Source organism: Ornithodoros turicata, chromosome 3, assembly GCF_037126465.1.
Source record: "Ornithodoros turicata isolate Travis chromosome 3, ASM3712646v1, whole genome shotgun sequence".
Lineage (NCBI taxonomy): Eukaryota > Metazoa > Arthropoda > Arachnida > Ixodida > Argasidae > Ornithodoros > Ornithodoros turicata.
This window is the reverse complement of record NC_088203.1, coordinates 101,519,965-101,539,339: the sequence shown is the minus strand read 5'-3', so window position 1 is coordinate 101,539,339 and position 19,375 is coordinate 101,519,965. Positions and strand designations below refer to the sequence as shown.

Sequence of the window (19,375 nt, the reverse complement as noted above, 5' to 3'; positions counted from 1 at the left end):
TTGCTTCGGCGCTAAGCAGTGAACGTCGCTTAAGCTCGTGCATCGGCGTTTTTAGTCCATGCTGCGCGTGCACGCGTGTGCCACGCCATGGAGCAGTCCCGGTGAAAAACATTGTGCGCATTGCGAAGCGGACTGGCGTCTGTGCCCGAAGGACGTAAAGATAAACGTTGTCAGTGGAACATTCGCGAGGACTGTTGTGGGCTACAGTTCAGTGAATCCGTATCGAAAAATGCGGCAGTGCGCAATGATACCGCGCATATACGGAACACTATACGATCGTGGATTCCAAATCCACATGCCCACGATACCTCGATAGAAGTACCTCATTGATGAGCTCGAGTACATTCAGAACAAAGCTGTCCCTTTTATATATAACAATTATGACAGGGATAGAGTATCACAGATTTTAAAAAATGCAACTCATCCCTCTCTTAGAAAATCGAAGAAAAATACGAAGACTCTCATTCATGTATAAACTTTTCCATCATGGGTCTCATTATTTGCAAATGGCTCATCACTCCTCAAGCCGAGTTGATCATTTATGTAAACTGCAAGCAGCTTTTGGTTACACTAATTACTTTTATTACTCCCGAATGCAAACATCCATTCGTGAGTGGAATGCCCTCCCTGCGAATGTTGTAGCTTCAGCATCTCATGAACATTTTATTAAGCAGTGCGAAATGTTGTATTTGTTATGGTTTGTTTCTTAACTGTTTGCGAGCTATTTGTCTCATGTTCGTTTCTGTTACTATTTGTTCCCTCTTTTGTCTGTTAACCCCCCTCATGTAATGCCTCTTGGCTATTTGAGGTATATAAATAAATAAATAAATAAATAGGTATGTACGCGCTTCTCCTGCTCTGTCATCGCATGCCACCAATTTTTGCCTCCTGGTGATCCCATTCGTTGCCGTTAAAGACTGCTCTGTTTTCGTTGCGTTTTTCAACTAAACGGTAGCGCGGTGCGAACTAATCTTGTTTGCATTATACTAACTGAAACACGGACTCTCATTTGATCGAGAGCAAGTTGTTTTTGCATTTTGGTGCCCCTTTGATGTTTTCCCTGAGATTTTCGCAGACGCTTTCAGGCAGATGCTCCTACAGTTCCTTATGAACTCGGCGCGGGACGACACAACACACAATACAGCCGCCACATGCCAAACAATGATAAAATCCCAAATTACTATTTTTATTTGAACTGCCCCGGTTGTGGCCCAATCAGTCAATATATCGGTCAATATCCCAACAGCTTGCACTTGGACGATGCTTGCGGCTACAACAACAAGCACAATAACAACGACAAATACATGTTTTGAGTCTATCCACTATACTGGTGCGGAGAGACCACACCCATCACGCAACACACGATAATAATCGATAGCCCATTGTACATTGAACCCGCTTCCTCGGATTCCAGAGCAGGAGTACAAATAACAACCTTAAAAGTGCATAATTTATACGATGACTTCACGCACCCACGAAACTGGTTTGGAGGTAAGGCAAAGCCGCCCATTAGAATACTTTGCTCAGTGCATTAAGTGGAACTCACATTAGTATAACATTGTACATATCATCTTTCATTCATCCAGATCATGAATCTCACGTATACACATAAATTTCACACGCATGTATAAATATATGAAGGGGGCGTTGAACAAACTCGTTTATCCACTTCTTCCGTGCTCTGCGTATTATACGTATTATTCTACGTTTCCTTGCAACACTTTGAAATACGTTTCTCCCACCCATTTGCATTCTCAAACAACAACAACAACTTTATTTTAATGATGATTAATGGGGAGTTTCATCGCATTCCCGTTCACCTATTTAACCATATTTTTGCGAAGGAGGCGAGAGCTCGCACAACGTTACGCAATCGACACGTCCAATGCAGCTTCAACACGTTGCATTCCATCAGGTTGCAGACGTCATCGCCACCAAAGCAGCAAAGTTGTGCAAACAATCGAAATACAGCTGCGTTCTAGACCTTGGCCTGCAACGATTCTTTTCCACATTATCGTGACCTTTCGTAATGTGAGCAAGTATGAGTGGTGAGACATCGGTTAGAGCGGCGCATGTGCATGAGAGAGTGTGGACGATATTTGCTTCTGGCTCCGCACACGCACATAAAGAAACGATCAACGTCCGGTGTGGTATTGAATTGTCTCTGCACTTCATGGTTTGGAGCATTATGGTTTGCACTTGATGGTTCTCTGCACTTGATGCACTTCACGTCATGCTGCTCTGACCATTATATCTATTCGCCGACTTCATAACCTTCATTACCTTAGAGCGTCAAAGGAAAACCCAGGGGCGAGCATACAACAGTAGCAATACATGAAATGATTATGAATGCGGAAGGCTGCCACTTAATTTGTCTCTCATTAAGCCACATGCGCAGCCGATGCGGGGTTCAAATGCCGGCATCTGCCTGTGTTGTCTGGGGATATGCTTCATATTTTGTCAACTCCGTTTGCTGTTTATGTATTTACCTTCGCACGCGTGTGAAAGCGTGACCGCACCCTCGTTTGTCCACTGTTGCCAGGAAAGATAGAGAGAAGTGCAAAACGTGGCGTGCACTTGACAATGCATCGTTCGCAGCGCACACCTGCTTCAAGTTGCTACATGGGCTGTCAGCGTGGCGAACACCTGTAGAAGTGTCTTGGCGTTGTTGTTCATTGGGTGTGCGAGGCTTGGGTGAATATGGGCCACTAATGCTACTTTCCAATGTGCAGAAATGTTGTGTGCTTTGTTTGTTTTCTGAGGGGCGCCATGACTTGTACTTCTGAAACAGCAGTCTGTTATACGTCTTGGTGGTGTCACACGTCCGCTTCCGACAGGACAGGAATTGATGCTACTGTGCGGACGAGAAATTAAAAATAAATGAGAGTTTGGAATGAAAATAGCAAGTTGGCTAATGGAGACGAAAGAACGGGGATCATTTCGAACATCGCTGGTCGCGAAAACATGCTTGCTTACAGATTACGGCCTCTCAACTCAACCCATATTCCCGAACTCCATGACTGGTATAAGCATTTCAATAAAATCTATGGTTACATCACACGTAATACTCAACGGGAGAGGGGGTGGCTTTGAAGCAGAGTTGTACGTAACGCGTTACTAGTAATTGCGTTACTAGTAATCAATTACTCTTCTCAGTAATTTTTTAACGTAATCAATTCATTTTGTGAGCAAGTAATTTTTCAAGTAGTCTTATTAAAATTTTCAGTAATCAATTACTGAGTAATTGATTACTTTTTTAACCTTCTGTCAACAATGGCAACCATTTTCAGCAAGCCAATCTCTTCTTCTGTTCCACCACGAGTTCGACTGAAGCAATGACGCAGAGGCCACTGTGATGGTCATCTCTAGTCCACACGTGTTCCATGCACGCCACAGTAATATGATAATCCCTTAAAACCGCGACCTACTGGGGCAACAGTAAAATAGGTGACTGTATTGATAAATTGTGCGGGCTGAACATAACAGTCGTAACAAAACGAAGCTGATGTTTCGATGTTGTTTTAAATGTGTATATAAATCTGTAGTAAACTCGTGTATGTGTTTTGTGCGTTGTTTTCAAATGTATTTGTGAATTTCACCTATCATGTATGTTGGTGTCTCATTAGAATTTGCAACAAGAGCTGCATGTTTGCACACTGCAGGCTTGTTGGCTTTGCTATGGCCCACAATTTAAAAGTAACGGGAAAAGTGACGCGTTACATTTTTAATCGGTAACGTATTCCATTTCCGATGAAGTAATTTGTAACGGTAAAGAATTACTTTTCGAGCAGTAGTAACAGTAATTGTAATCAATTACTTTTTTCGAGTAATGTGTACAACTTTAGTAACGTGAGAAGGATCGATGGGAGTAGCGGAATTCGTACGGTGACGAGTCGATATCACCCCCATTTTTATTTCCCAATCCAGCCCCCAATATTCCAACCCTCGGTCATCTCGCACGTATAATGAGGCTTCCCGAACAGATGTTCCTCGGGACCAATGACAGAGATACATTCCGCGGTACGTGTTCGATCGAATCAACCGCAGCGAGAAGGAGAAGCATCACTTTCACAAGAACGAAGGCGAAGAAGCCCGAAGCGACGGAGAAGGATTGAGGGCTGCTCTTGGAATGCAAAGCCAGACGTAACCCTTTACTTTTACCGAGGAAGGAGTGAAAGCAGGTATGAGATTGCACGTGACGAGCCTGCTTCAGTGCGTCCGGATGCTTCCATGCATGTACGATGGATTAACCCAACAAGGAACACTTTATTCCTATAATGCTGAGGCGGCTTTTGAGAAATTCAGGTATTCTAGGGACGCTTCCTGCCTCAGTCTGACTGTTACGAACACCCATCTATCTTCTTTTTCTCCATGTCTCATCTATCAGATTTTACAATAATGAGAACGAATTAATGGCTCAGCCGAAAACAAGGTCTACTTGCCGCGGCATCTCTCTAATGACCGTGGATGTGGTGACCATCCTGTTCAACGGAATTCGTCCGCGGGAAAGAAAAAGAGAAAAAAATGACAAATTACAGGAGAGGAGGAACACTATTCCGCTGTAGGAACCAGCACTCAGAACCATAGCGATTGTCCGGCCCGGGAAAAAAAAAATCCAAGGCTGGTGCGCAAATATACCCCCTCGCCCCTATTTTTTCATGAAAACATTTAAGTGCGCATGGCACTTACTGTGCGTTATTAGGCACCGTGTGGGAAAGATTAGCCCTACTGCCTTATGGACACCCTGTGATTGCCTGTGAACCCTGTGATTACCTGAATGCCATGTGAACCGACTCTTTGGCTGTGCATTATCTGTTTTTACTTTAGTTTCTTTTTAAACTTTACCTTCTTATTTTTGAATAGCAAGCCGACCTTCGTCTGGCTGACCTTTCCGTTTTCATTTAATAGACTTTCATATCCCCTCCCCCCCCCCCCCCCTCTGAACTCCACCCACACTGTTCCATATTCCATTTTTCCATATTTATAGTATAAGGTTCTGGAAGTTTAAAATACGCACGCTCGAACAACAGTGTTGTCATAACCGCATAGCGGCTATGTCTGTTCATCACTTGCTTCTCATATTGCACGCTATGGAAAGGAAGAAGAAAGAGTTTGGAATAACCTTCCAAAAATAAAGACAGCGTGGACGTAGCGAGGGCCGCAGTCTAATTAGCGTTTATTTGTGGAACTCCGGAAGGTGCGATCATGTTCTCTGAAGATCAAAGCTATAAGAGCAGCATAGATATCGTTTTTGCGGGTGGCGTATACGCGTCCAGACGGGCATTCTCTCGAAGAGAACATGTAAATAGACTAATTACCCAAAATCAATGAACTCTTTAACAAGGGGCTTTCGAGCAGGGGGTATCCCGAAATGCCACCGTTAAGAATCCACCGTTTACAATCCCATATGCTCAAAATCCCAGATGGCGCTAGAGTAGCTACTATGGGCAGCCCCCCCAACGGCGTGATGAACTGTCAAAAAACACCTAAACTAACCTAACCGCTAAAAACTAACCTAACCTAACCAAAATCTGATAATTTTTGCTGCTCTGATGTGACCGCCATGCTAAGCCCCACACGGTCGCCAAAAACTGGCTTTTATTCGTGACAATGATTTCTACTGACATCAAAATCACGCAAAACTCCGAGGTTTGTCAGTAATATAATATGCATTATTCAACACTATCATTTCGCCATTCTTTAATTTAGAAATCTGGGATTTTAAACAGTGGAATTCTTAACCGTGGAATATCGTGGCATCCCCTTCGAGCAAAAGTGAAATGTGTTGGACAGTCCTCGTTAAAAGCCATTCTATAGCTTTTACAAACGCTGAAACTGCAGCGCGTACGTCTCCCATATACATTGCCGAATTTTGCTATGCAACTGAGTAGGAACCGAAACCACCCGGGGGCTTAGTCGCTTCATCGCCGTTACGGTCGTTACAAGCTAACCAGTGACGGGAAATTCAAAAAGGCGGGCGGGAAATTCAAAAATATGGGCACGTGGCACATGGCGCGTGATGTATACCGCGCCCTTCACGTATCGCGCGAAGAGCGCCGTGCACGCGTATATTACATGCCCTTCTCGACAAGTGCCCCGCCCCTCGTTAGCTCGTAACGCGTGTAAGCAATTAAGCCCCATGCCATATATAACTCACGTGCAAAGACGGCATATATGCTGCTCTCATACATTTTTAAAACAAATATGTTGCAGCAAACAAACAAAAACAAACAAACAAAAACGCATAAATCAAGTATACGTACAATAGTACGTAAGCTTCCTTTCGAACTTGTCTCCAGGTACTGACCGAATTTGCGCCATCAATCGCGTGAGGAACGTACTCTATAGTTCAGTTTCCTATAGCTGTCACTATAAGGGTGCGGCAGCTGCATTATGCGCACGACTCGAATGCAAACTGGACAAATATACGGAGTGTCATAGATAAGGTGTGTGATAGGCGTGGGCATACTGTGGAGCACGTCATCTCAAAATGTAAGGGTATCCAACCGTCAACATGTATGTGATGTATATATGTATCGTTAGGAAACAGTAATACTCTTGTCTGCAATGCATATTGCTGTAGTCACTGATTGTTACTTGTTTTATTCATTTTTGCTTGTGTCGGTCCAGCTGCCTTGTCAGGCTTCTGCCTTTAGCAGCTGGTCCACATTACTGTAACACCAGAAATGGAATAGTAATAATAATAAAAAAAAAGACATCGCGTAAGAGACTACATGCGAAACACTTGGTTTCTGGAACGACGGAGTCGATCGGTCAATTGCTTCTGAAAAGAAAAATGTGAAGATGCTGCCCCAACTAGTAACTTCCGTCGTAGTGGGTTCTAAATTATATAGAACACCAAAGGCTGGTATAGTGTAAGAATAAATTTGGCAATCAATTATAATTCCTACAGATACACGGGAAGGACGAACCACCTCCTATGGGTGGCGCAAGTTACCACCTGCTATAAAATGAAAAGCTACAGCATCCATTCCCCGGAACGCACCATAAGAGCACCTTGAAGAACATCCAACGTTTCGGTAAATCTTTCTAGTGACCAGTATGTGTGGGATGACAGATTCCAAAAGGAAGTACACGCAGGCTCCACATGCCATTCATCCGAGTTCCTTTACAGTTCGTATACAGAGGGTTGCTATGGATGTTTGAGTCAAACATGTATTGCAGAGACGAAAATAGGACTGATATATTGAGTGCGTGTGTGACATTCGATCTCAGCATTCGGTACAACAACAGCCCTCGGTGTTTTCAAAGCACATACGCGACAGCGCAGACTCAATCCTTTTCGTTCTTCGTTTAGGTTAGGAAAACGTTCCCCAGTTGATAAGTCTCCCAGTACAAACCTGATCTATTTATACAATCTATTTGTCGACGGCGTGGAGTATTGGAAGCTAGACAAATAAAAACCTCTCGTTGAAATGGGGAAAATTGCTGCGTATCAGACGAAAGGAGCAATATGAAATAAAGTGGAGTAGAGGGATTATCAAAGCAATACGATGTCCGCTTTTGAAGACTGTTTCGGCACGTGCAAGAATGAAGGGACGAAGACGATAACGGGTACATCAAGAAAAGGGGGATGCTAGCAGCCGATATACAAGGAGCAGCTCCGCCTATTGCTCCGCTTCGTGTTTCTAAGTTGGGTTCGCTTCTTAATGGCGGCCAATAGGTCCCCCATCATAATCCTCCATTTATGTGTGTGCGTGTGTGTGCGTGTGTGTGTGTGTGTGTGTGTGTGTGTGTGTGTGTGTGTGTGTGTGTGTGTGTGTGTGTGTGTGTGTGTGTGTGTGTGTGTGTGTGTGTGTGTTGCGTTCTCTAATTACCAGTGTTTTATGGTAATCAAGGTACATCTTGTAAGCTTATTCTCAATTCGTTAGTGTCTGAATCACCTCGTCCCATCGCCATTGTAGTTGTTGTTTCGTTAGCGTTTTGCAAAAGCTGTCCAGCGTTCACGGGTGCATCTTATAAGCTTATTCTCATATTCCGCGAAGGTATAGGGTTGTAATGCGTTAGTGTTTTGCAAAGGCTGTCCGAAGTTCACGCGTGCTGACTGGGCCCGCCTCAGTCTCCCTTTATCTCCCAAATGACTCACAACAGTCATACTTCTCGGATTACTAATGTAAAGCATACCGCATGCACTTTATATATCGCATTGCATTCTCGAAAGACCGCAAACGTCGAAAGCAATTACGCTAGGCTAGTCAAAAGAAAATAAAAAGCGAGAAAGGGAAAATAGCGACAAATAGCCACTTTGTTGCGCCGAAATATTCCCCAATGCATGGATTTGAACGTACAGCTCCTTCGATGACACACCACGCAGAAGAAAGGGACATAACTTGATACGTGTGTATGTGAATGATCCTCTACCGGTCACCCTCCACACTTCTTATGTCACTCCCTGCAAAAAAACGTGCACACTCTATGGGCGTCTGTTCATGAACTTGCGTACTTGGTTTCAGTGAACTCCGGAAGCTCCGTACAGCAGGCGGGGATGGCCACGAAAAAAAAAAAAAAAAAGGAACAAGAAAACACGAAACGGAATCCTCCGAAAACGTTTCCACTTGTGACGCAATTTCCTTCTCCGAAAGCTGCGTGACGAACACATGTGAAGAAAAGCTTCCGACGCTCATTCCATACAGTGTACATATCGGTTGCGTGTTCAGTACACAGCTTACAGTGCTTGCCAGTTAAGGGTAATTACATGTTACTCTCAAGTATATACATGAGAAACGCATCAGGAAGTGGGTGTGTTGGAGCGCGACGTTTCGGGAAATTTATTTTCCCCAGTAGCTTTGGTTTAGTGGCTAACATAGTGTGGGGTTCCGAGGAACATGGAATTTTGGAAAGCGCTAGGGCAGCGACGACGGACGTAGAATGCCGCACTCTGGATGAGAAACACGGATGAACACACACACGCACATACACGGAGCATACGAAGGAAATCAATAAGGTATCTAGCTGTATTTATCCAAATCAATGAATTTATCAATAACTCAATGAATTCACTCGTGTTTTCTTGATTATTAACTGAGATGGAACTTGACACAACATATTGCGTCCGGCGTTTATTTTTTGTCAACAGGGTGTCTCATGTGTCTGGCAAACATGAGCCTTGCCAAGTTGCTTTTAGCTGTTTCTTTATTTTTTTCACAACGTGATTTCATTTATTGATTTACTTTTTTTATAACGTACAGCTCCCGTCAACCTTAATAATAACACTGAAAAAAAAAAAAGAGTCTCAATACCGATTACAGCAACCCTTGTGGCCATGAGGAAATCTTAATTGAACAAAATTATTGTTAGTTTAACGCAAGGATTTTGTTCAATTAACATTCCCCCAGTGCCCCCAGGGTGGCTGTTATCACGCTCGCAAATGAGATACAATTTTTTCCAGTGTTGTTATTAAGGTTGACGGGAGCTGTACCTTCAATGTAACCAGCACGACCTACTAGATTATAACGACCATGTCGTAGGCACCCCTTTCAAGCGCCGCATTTTTGGAAGATAGCGGTGGCGCTTGTCATCGTCCCAATTATTGCTTCGTCAACTTCTACATCACTTTATACTTCAGCTTACCTTAGTATTTCTGTACAAGCGGTGGACGTTCCACAGATGTTTCATTCTTAGGTTGATTATCATCATCATTCTGCGCGTTTTCATAGGAGCTATCGCTGTCATCTGCTACGGTAGTCGTACATACGCTTCTGCGCGTTCAGAATTCAAATTTCCATCGTCCAATCGCGGCGTGCCGATGAGTAGCGCCCCTAGCGGATCGTGCGGACGGGCTCCTCATAGGGGTTGCTGATTGTGACATGGTCGTTATAATCTAGTAGGTCGTGGTAACCAGACAGACTGAACTAAGCGACAGCACGTGCGTGCCTGCAGAAAGAAACAAACGTAATAAAATGGGCATCGAAGTACAACCGCAATATGCAACGATAATCTAAAAGTAATCTAAAAATGTATGTCCCTCAGTAATCATGCTTCCTTCCTGACACTTTGTTTTACAATAAACGAGAGTATGACGTCATTATGACGCCACCTCGTTATTGTCTTTCCTGTTTTTACTCCCAATTACTGCTCAGAAGTTTGGAACCAGGAGTAAGTTCTGCGAGCACTTCGTTCTTCTGTTACAGCCTGTTTAGAGCCGCCATTTTCAAACTTAAAAAGAGAAAAAAGAACAAATTTGACATCAAATTCATCGTCCTCTAATCAAGATTTAACTCTTGCCTTTGTAAAAAAAAAAAAAAAAAAGCGCGACCAAAAGTTTATTTCATTCACTGATTACACAGTCACTTATCCAACCAAGCCGTATTGCCGCGAAATATCTTGCCGCTCGATGCAACAAGATCCCCAACTTCACTGGCATCGCCTCGGGACACGCCGAAGCAAGGCATTGTTACAACACCTGAGCCTTCGCGGTAACTCAATTTCAATATACTTCTCGTAACAAGTACGTACACGTCTTCTGATTGCAGACTCTCCTCCCAGAAGAAGGCAGAAAGTGTTCGAAAGTCCCCGCGAGAAGTCAGTAATTTGCGTGCAAGAAACGATGCGCACGGTTATTCCATTATTGGCAAAGTCGGCACGAAGACAGTCCCATTAGAAAAGGCTTCTGTTATTGACTCGCAAATTAGGCTGTTCTGTCGTGACGTATTTCTAATACCGCCCACGTATAACTTAAGTGAAGGTCCCCGAACAGAAGAGCTGTTTCTCCGGTGCTATATACGCTGAGCTTCGCTAAGAGCTCGGAGAATATCAGGAACCTCAGCGAGCGATTAATCAGACCTTGCGCTTGGCACGCGGGTAATTTGAGGTGGGAATGCTGTGGATAGAAGGGCCGAGGATGGCATAGACGAAGGCCAGCTGGTGAACGAGGTCCGCGGAGAACACAGCCCGAGCTTGGGAAGAAAAAATTTGGGAGTCGAACTGCGGCAGTGAGATTACAGTTGTGCACGGTGTGTAGATGTTGTATGCAAAACTTAACTAAGCAGATCCCATACCAATACAACCTTAGTCTATAGGCTCACAGAAAATACGGCACAACACGACCAACTCGGGTTTTGTATTGCGTTGTAGAGTGTTCCGCGGGGATGCCACACACCCGCCATACACTCAAGGAATCGCTTGTGGAAAAATCACAATATTCTCCTGGTCACTCGTAATGGGCAACATTATTATGAGGTCGCGTGACTAGGTTTACAACAATTAGTTGTCGAACTACCACGCTTTCTCATTCCTAGGCAACGTCATGAACCACTGAACAGCATTATTCTGTTTGTTCGCATGGATCCAGACAGCTGCTTTCAGAATCAGGAGGAATGCACGTTTTGCCTGTGAAGCGTCCTTGAATGGCGCGTTCTTACGTAGCCGCAATGAAAGTACTTCCCAACGGGGCAATGCATGCGGTCCACGGTCTATTTGCACTTTGCACTCCCCGACGAACTCACGCACCCTCTACGCATCTCCGCCGTTAATCCTCCACCAGCCTTTTTTTTTCTTTCTTTTTTGCTATGGTCATGACGACGCCCATTTCTTTGTGGCCAACAACGTCGAGCCGATCCTGCCATTAGCCCCAACCACCACCACCACCACAACCACGGTCGATTTAAGCGCCGGTATTTCTAGGTGGCAAGAGTACCGGTTTCCGACAGGTACCACACAGTGCAGGTCTCCAACAGCCCCACGTGACAACACATATCATGCGCCGATAGGTGACAAAAGAAAGGTAGAGAGACAATACCTTGCAAGAATTGAAATGGCTGTTCCAGCACACACCGGGAGAGCCTACGGTGCCATTAGTACCCGAGTCGACCTTGGATTTCGCAATCGACGCATCAATCAAAACGGTTGTGCCAAGTGCCGTGGTACTGCTCCGTAGCCACGTATATTTATGTGCAAAGCTCTTAGTTGTGCTGGTTGACTGCGTATCCCTCTTAAACAGGTTGCGTGTGAAGAGCTCGTTTCTGCATGCTGACGTCCGCGTAGACACAAAGTATTAGTGCCGGAACGGTTCCCGACATACTTCTCAACTCGCATTTCTTTCATGCTGTTCCTTTTTAGTCTCGCCACAGTTACTGTTCTGTATAGGTTTTTTAAACGAAATATAACACAGGTGCCGATCGAGCAAGCGTGCAATTACTGACCGCCCATTGGATCGCTAATCTGTCGGTTTATTGATCCCAAGGTTGCAAGTTCGAACCCAACCGAGGGTGCCAGCAACGGCACGGCTACGTGCCACTGTACAAATTGATTAGGGACACACAGAACACTCAGGCGGTCAAAACAACTTATTCGCTCGAATGATTACGAATTGTCGTTGCTATTGCTAAATTACACAAACGCGAAGTTTCATGATTCTTATTATTGCTTGGTGTCGCCACGCATATATAAGGCTGACTCACCTTACGTGGAAATGTACTCCGAATTAATTAGGCACGATGCTAGTACCAAAACCAATCATTATCGTCAGTGATCATATAGCAGCGACGCTCGAATTTCGATATATTATCCTTACACGCCAGTGACAAGAAACCACGTACTGAAACAGTAGTTTCATTCGCGCCTTTATTGTTGTTTTAATTTTTCTTACACGTAAGAATAGGTATACGAAACTCTAAATTCGTCAAATGACGTAAGAGACGCGGAAATCGCCGTATTTCAATTAACAAATGCTTCCCTCCTACGTTGCCTACGATGAAAGATATCGCCTATGAGGAGAACCGTATACCCCTCAGCTTCCCAGGAGGAAGAACGTCTAATAAATTAGAAGATGAAAGATGTACCACGTCGTGGACTAACGGTACAAAGGGGGTTTTGATCTAGAGCATCTAATACGGGACTGCTGGAGGGAGAAACGTTTTAGACAGATGAAATATCGTTTCGTTTTCGGTAATATCCAAAGTGAAATCGCGTGCCGAATCACCGTTTTTTGTTTCTTATTCTGTTCTTATGCGTAGAAGTGATACTTCAAAGTGATACACGTTAAGTTCGCGTTCTGCTGTTAAGCACTTAGAGCAGGCAAGAGGAGACTCATTGGTGGGGGCTGTTAAGGGGAGCAACTTCCACAACGAAAGTTGTACGATTAAAATAGCCTCGTCGCGTGCTGACTAAAATGACATCAAATATGATGTCCAAATCCCACCGCGATCCGAGCAAATAGTTAGCGAATTCAAAGGGAAAATGCACTTTCTCCGATGTCATGAAATTTATATAAAATTAACTGAGAGGCCTGCAATGAAAAAAACTCCATGCGGACAGGGACCAAGTGGATATCTTTTAAACAGCCAAGTCTACGTACGTATTGGGGCATGTGAGCTGTTTTCAGGAAAATCGCGCAGGAATGGTCCTGATGTTAAATCACCCATCTATGGTATTTCGTGACCCGACACGATTCAGAATACTAAAGAAGACGATGCATTGAGTGCAAGCAATTAATACACTGAGTAATTAATTGAGTAATGCATTGATTAATTGAGTAATTAATGCACCGGGTGCAACTTCTCAGAGCACGTAAACGAACGAGTGAGGAGAACAGGGGGTTTAGTATGCGTCCTGGGCGGACTTCATGCTGAACTGCGCCGATATTGGTCTGGAAAGTCTGCCGGAAAATCGAGGGAACACATTTGACAGCAAAGCCGGTGCGGGGATTCAAACGCGCAGACCTCAGTAGACCTCAGAGTGGGAGGTGACCCATGTCCGAATCACAGAGTGCGTCCAGTCTTTTCCCTAGGTCTTCCTCGGGTGCTCTAATGTAAACGTCTGTACAGTTTCCCGTGAATTCAGCCCAAGCAGCATGTCATGTCCCAAATAATGGCATCACCAATACCAATAGAGACACGCTTCTGAGCCTACAGCCCCTCTTCCTCGCACATCACACGTGGATATCTATGATCGTCATAATTTCGTGATGATGATGATGATGGATAGAAAAAAAAAAGAGCAGATGAGTGACGACTAAATCGGACTGGCTGCATAATTTACTTCGTCTCATTCCCCAAGTCCTCAATTTGCAAACGCTTTTGCTGCAGTTATCAAAATAGAGTGTATGCTTCACATTGTTGCAAGCGGCACGCTGCATTCTACCGAGACGCCTCGCAAATACGTAAGATTCGAGCCCCCAGACAACGCGGAGAACTTTTTTGCTCTTCGAAATCAGTCGAGTACGTAGCCGCACCAGCTGGACGGCGTCTTCGGGCTGCGAAGAATGCTAAAAGTCAGCGCACTGCCGGCGAAGCTATGGAGCAGCAGGAAATCATAGGTTCAATACAGCGCATCGTAGGCCATTGCGTTATGCAACGCTCCGAGACAATACGACACCTATCACGCGAAGGTTGACGTTATAGTCCTCTGAATGTGCCCGTTTTTGAAAAGATAACATATCATGAAATAATTACCACACATGCTATATAAGGTTTAATATTACTGACCTTGGAAGCAAGTACCGATATACAGACCAGAAAACGCGCGCATTAAAATGTACAGAAGGCGTTTGAAGATGACATGGTGAAGACAGGCAAGCAAAAAGAATATGTGATGTCGCCCCGCCATCAGAGGTCATGCGTGTGTGAATCTTTGTAGCGCAGAGTGAGTACCTTTTAATGCCATTGAAGATGGCGATGGGATATTATCCACTCTGCTTGTAATAGTTTCCCTCAAAAGCCACGTCAATTCAAGAGAGGACGTGGAGAACAACATCGCACGTGCCAAGTTCCAACACTCAAAAAAAAGGGGGGGGGGGAACATCTGCAGCGCGCACTATATCCGAACTGTCCTGACAGATGAATTCAAATTTGAAACCGCCGACCCCTGGGAATGCTTCTATGCATTGCCGAAAAAGAGAATCCAATCTCCTTTTTTTATGACAATTCTTGCGTCACTACTTATGTCACAAGCAAGCGAAGGAAATGAGAGCGGTGCAGAAAAGCGTAACACAGGACAGTGCATCCCAAGGCGCGCTGCGAGGTAAACCGCGTCGTCTGCTTCGCTTTCGCTTTACAAAGTGCGCAAACTGCAGATCCAATATCAGCCAAAAAGAGCTTTCACATTTCACTGCACACCGTCAACATAGAGGCCACACGTGAATGCGACGTCTGCCTCTTCAAGGTCGCTTACCTGAGCACGAAGCGACGATCGCAACGACAAGTCCTGCGAAGCAGACGATACGTTCTCCTTTGCCACCCATTGGTTGTTCGCAATGCACTTCCTCACACACACAAAGATGCAATCACTTATCACTGAGAAAACACCACAAACATGCACTGCCGACGCAGCTTCGACGTATCGACGTTGTCGTCTCTGCTATCCGAGGTTTGCTGTAGGGGCTCGCGCCCCCAAGTCACGCGAGCTGAGCATCCAAAAACGTCCGTTCCGAACCGGAGTTCACGAGCGAGTTTGAGCGCGCGTTCGCGTGCAGCGCCCCCGCCTGCGCGCAGACGACTTTTCGAACGCCGCGGTAGCAGAGGTTTCCATGCGCGCGCCATCTATCGACAGGGTTGGGAGTTGTCATATCTGCGCCGATGTGATTTTACAGTTGTGCGGAATGGCAGCTTCCAAGTTGTGTCTGGCTAGGGAAGTGGTTAAGATCTTAAGTAAACATGGATGTTGATTGTTGAAAATGAGTTTGACATGGATAATTTCTTTTCTTCTTCTTTTTTTCTTACAGATGGAATGTGGAAATAAGTATTCGTCGTATAGCTGTGGAGATTAACGTTGTAGTCATCGCATTCTTTACCAGTTTACGGGGGTAGCCGGCAACTAACTTGTGTCAACGCATACGGTACACAAACTAGAGTACCACCAGATCACTACAACCACGAATATCTGACCGAAATTTCATTGTGTTCAGTTTATATATTTCCTGATTGTCTCTTTATTGGCTCACGTACGCCATGAAGACGGACTTATTTCGTTCATTTAATCGAGTGAAATATTGCGAAAACGGTAGTGGAATAACAAGTGAGAACATATTCAATGACCGAGCAGCAGCAGCAGCAACAGCACAACGGAGTTTGTGTTCTTCGTCAGCATCTTCCAAAGAAAACAATGCCTGAACAAAAAGGCGCTGACGACGGGGATGTGTAACTTTGTTTTAAATAGGCACATGTTATCGTGGTGCTACTACGGGTATCGAGTGATTACAACGGTCTCTATGTATTATTACATTTATGAAATATGAGGCGTCTCCGACTTCTGATAACAAATGACCAACGCATGTATGAATTCATGTTTGGTTGTAAACAAATCACAGCTTGCTCGCCAATCTTGCTTGTTTGTAAACAAATCACAGCTTGCTCGCCAATCTTGCTTGTTTGTAAACGAATCACAGCTTGTTTGTCAATCATGTTTGTTTGCAAACAAATCACAGCTTGCTCGCCAATCATGCTTGTTTGTAAACGAATCACAGCTTGCTCGCCAATCATGCTTGTTTGTAAACGAATCACATGTTGTTTGTCAATCATGTTCGTTTGTAAACTAATCACAGCTTGTTTGTCAATCATGTTCGTTTGTAAACTAATCACAGCTTGTTTGTCAATCATGTTTGTTTGTAAACAAATATGCATTAGTTAAAGCTTTCTACACCTGCAAGGACTGCACCTGAACGAACAGAAAAAAAATCAGAGGGCAACTCGACCCACAAGTCCTCGTCCTAATCCATCGCACTCCCTTTCGATGACCCGTTCACACACTAAAAAGTAAAAAAGTAAATAATTTTGACCTCTTCCCACAACAGCAAAGGTGACATATTACACCGTTTCACACTTACTTTAAAGACTTTCTGCGCGTTACTCAAATGAAATTCGAAGAGCTGGAAATCCCAGCGAAGATTGATCTCCAGAGCGACCGCACTTGGACAGGCTGCGGTCACTATAGATTTGTGGCTGTCACTTGTCTCCTAGAAAAATAACAAGAGAGAAAGGGGTGCTTAAAAAGGAAGAAAAATAAACATCGGGAGGAGGACAACAGTCAAAATGTCGCCTGGAGGGAACCTATAGCCAGGAGACCAAAGAGTAAAGAATGTCTTCTCAGAAACCACCTCCGGATATCGACATTGAGAAATGGTCCACTTTTCGGAAGTGAGAAAAAAAAAAGAAGAAGAATAAAAAGAAGAAAAAGGTAGAATCGATCGACAAATGAACGTTATGTGATGTCCGTTGATTACAGAGTGCGCTGGAATACGTAGGGTTATGGTTATTTATAAGGTTGCCATACTAATAATATGCGGTACTATTATTATACTGTATTATAATACAGTGGTTATTTGTGCATTGCCTTTGCTGGGGCAAATATGAAAACAGTATTCGTGTATTGCATTTCTCGTAACAGCTTGCGTAGTCAATGAGTTGATTCAGCAAAAGCTAGGGATTCGCCGATAAGCTATTGTTTGTTAACTGGTGTATATTATGGCCAGATGTAGCTGGCCCTTATTGAATACGAACGGGGTGTATGGTGTAGTAATCGCCACGTGACAAGAGCTTGGAAGCAATGTCTGGGGCTCCCCAGCGTTGAAAAAGTTATGAAGTTATAAAATGTGAACTGGAAACACGTTATGAACACGAAGCTAATTTCCGCGAATACTTTGTCTCCATTGTCGCGTTAGCGCCGCGAGGCATCTGTGACTAATGAGCTGTGCACAAACGTGAACAGATGGAGACAGGTAAGCAGGAAATGCGGGGAGAAAGAGGCTCAGCTTTCCCGAACCGACTCCAGGGGAAATTGTGGCAACGACTTTCTGGATAGTGTGCCGGAAAACCCAGAGGAGAAAACCTCAAACGGTACAGCCGGCGATGGCATTCGACCCTACCCCCTCCCATCCTCCCATCCTTCAGCATTACCTTGAAGCTGTCCACTTGGCCGCTGGTCAAAAATGCGTTTTCGAATGCCCCGTCGGATAGGATGCCACTTTTTCTTCTTTAATTAAATACCCACCACTTTCATCTTCCTTATACTACCCTCTCTTCAAATTACTCCCCCCCCCCAAAAAAAAAGAGGTAGCGCAACTCCTTTATTGCACGTCACTTCAGGAGGTGTCACAACTCATCGCCAACTTCATTAACACAGCGAGCACCACCACCGTCATCAAACAAACATTCCTAACTACCCCTTCATCACCGAGAGGGGCTTCAATTAAAACTTATTAAGCTTCCTTTCTTTCCCCCCGACCAACGTTCGCTTTCCAATACGACCAACAAGTTCATTTCGCTCAGTGTACCGGGAAAAGTTTACGAGTTTGCGAGGCGCAAAACTGTCGCTGGCTCCTCGGGACTTCACTAAATCCAGGCCCTCTATGCGATGGAGTCATTGGCATTCCTGCTTGAGGACGGCGTTGGGAATGTTTAACAGGGAGCTCTATATTAGGGCGAAAGCATCGTTAGCGAACGGTCATATAGGCACTCGCTAGATGGCGTTGGCTTTAACATCGGGGGTACTTGGCGCGCTTGTGAGTCGAATTTATTGTACGGTCCGCGTGCCTTGCACTCGGCGTCCTGTGCCATGGCATTGAGGTAGTGATTGTAATGGACGTTCTCCGCAATAACACTAAAAATACTGCCGGGGAATGATGCGTTTTCTGAATGAGTTTGCCGGAAGCAAATATATACATAAAATGTATTTACATGTTATGCCGGCATGGGTGAAAGGATGACGGTATGTACAATGCACGGAAGTAGGTATATACGTACTTGTATGTGGGTGTTATTTGGAATACGGGAAAGTATCTATTCATTTGCATGCGCCGATGGGAGGTCGTGCTTGCCATAACAAGATTAAGCGAGTGTATTGTTAATTCAAAGTTTCATATTTACAGACAAGCATTAATCGGCGACCATGGTTCTGTATCCTATAGCCCCAACGCCGTATCTGCAGATGCAAGCAAGAAACTGGTTCAATCTGAATCCAGCAACATACTTAATCACTTGGTTATCAGCCTCCTCGTGCTCGTCTGCCTGGGTATATGTCTCAAATCCTTACTAATTAAAATTAAGCGAAACTAATTGCACCAGTCACCAAGATAATTGCTCGTTGGTGGATATTGTGCCTCTCCCCCAACAAGTATGACCAAACAGTTTCATCCGAATGATGTATTACGAGTTACGCGAAACACTGCCGTAGACGTCTACAAGTGTCAAGAAATCGGCACCGAAAAATCAAGCCTAGACAGTGCCGAAGAATAAATGACGGAAGGTTCATTCTGTCCAAACACATTTCCCAAATTCAATTATCAGAATCCGACAACGAGTCAATACAAACAGGAAATTGGACTCAGCGCCGTTGTGTCAACGTTTAGCGATCCAATAAAAATATCGCCGCTATCAAATTGCGGAGAAAAATCATCGTCAACGCGGCGAAAGCAGCTACGGAC

The 19,375-nt window shown here is 44.5% G+C and overlaps 1 protein-coding gene across 7 annotated transcripts in view; it reads right to left on the bottom strand.

Moving 5' to 3' along the window:
- LOC135389010 (cell adhesion molecule 4-like) overlaps positions 1 to 19,375 on the bottom strand; it is a 596,648-nt gene that overhangs the window by 327,263 nt on the left and 250,010 nt on the right. For 3 of the 7 annotated variants that reach the window (XM_064618915.1, XM_064618916.1, XM_064618917.1), the window contains exon 1: positions 15,130 to 15,432. The exons of the other annotated variants lie outside the window; for them this stretch is intronic. In XM_064618915.1, the coding sequence (XP_064474985.1) occupies positions 15,130 to 15,199 (70 nt within the window). In that variant the 5' untranslated portion in view covers positions 15,200 to 15,432. Of the gene's footprint in view, positions 1 to 15,129; positions 15,433 to 19,375 lie in introns of those variants that run through there. 7 annotated transcript variants of the gene reach the window in all.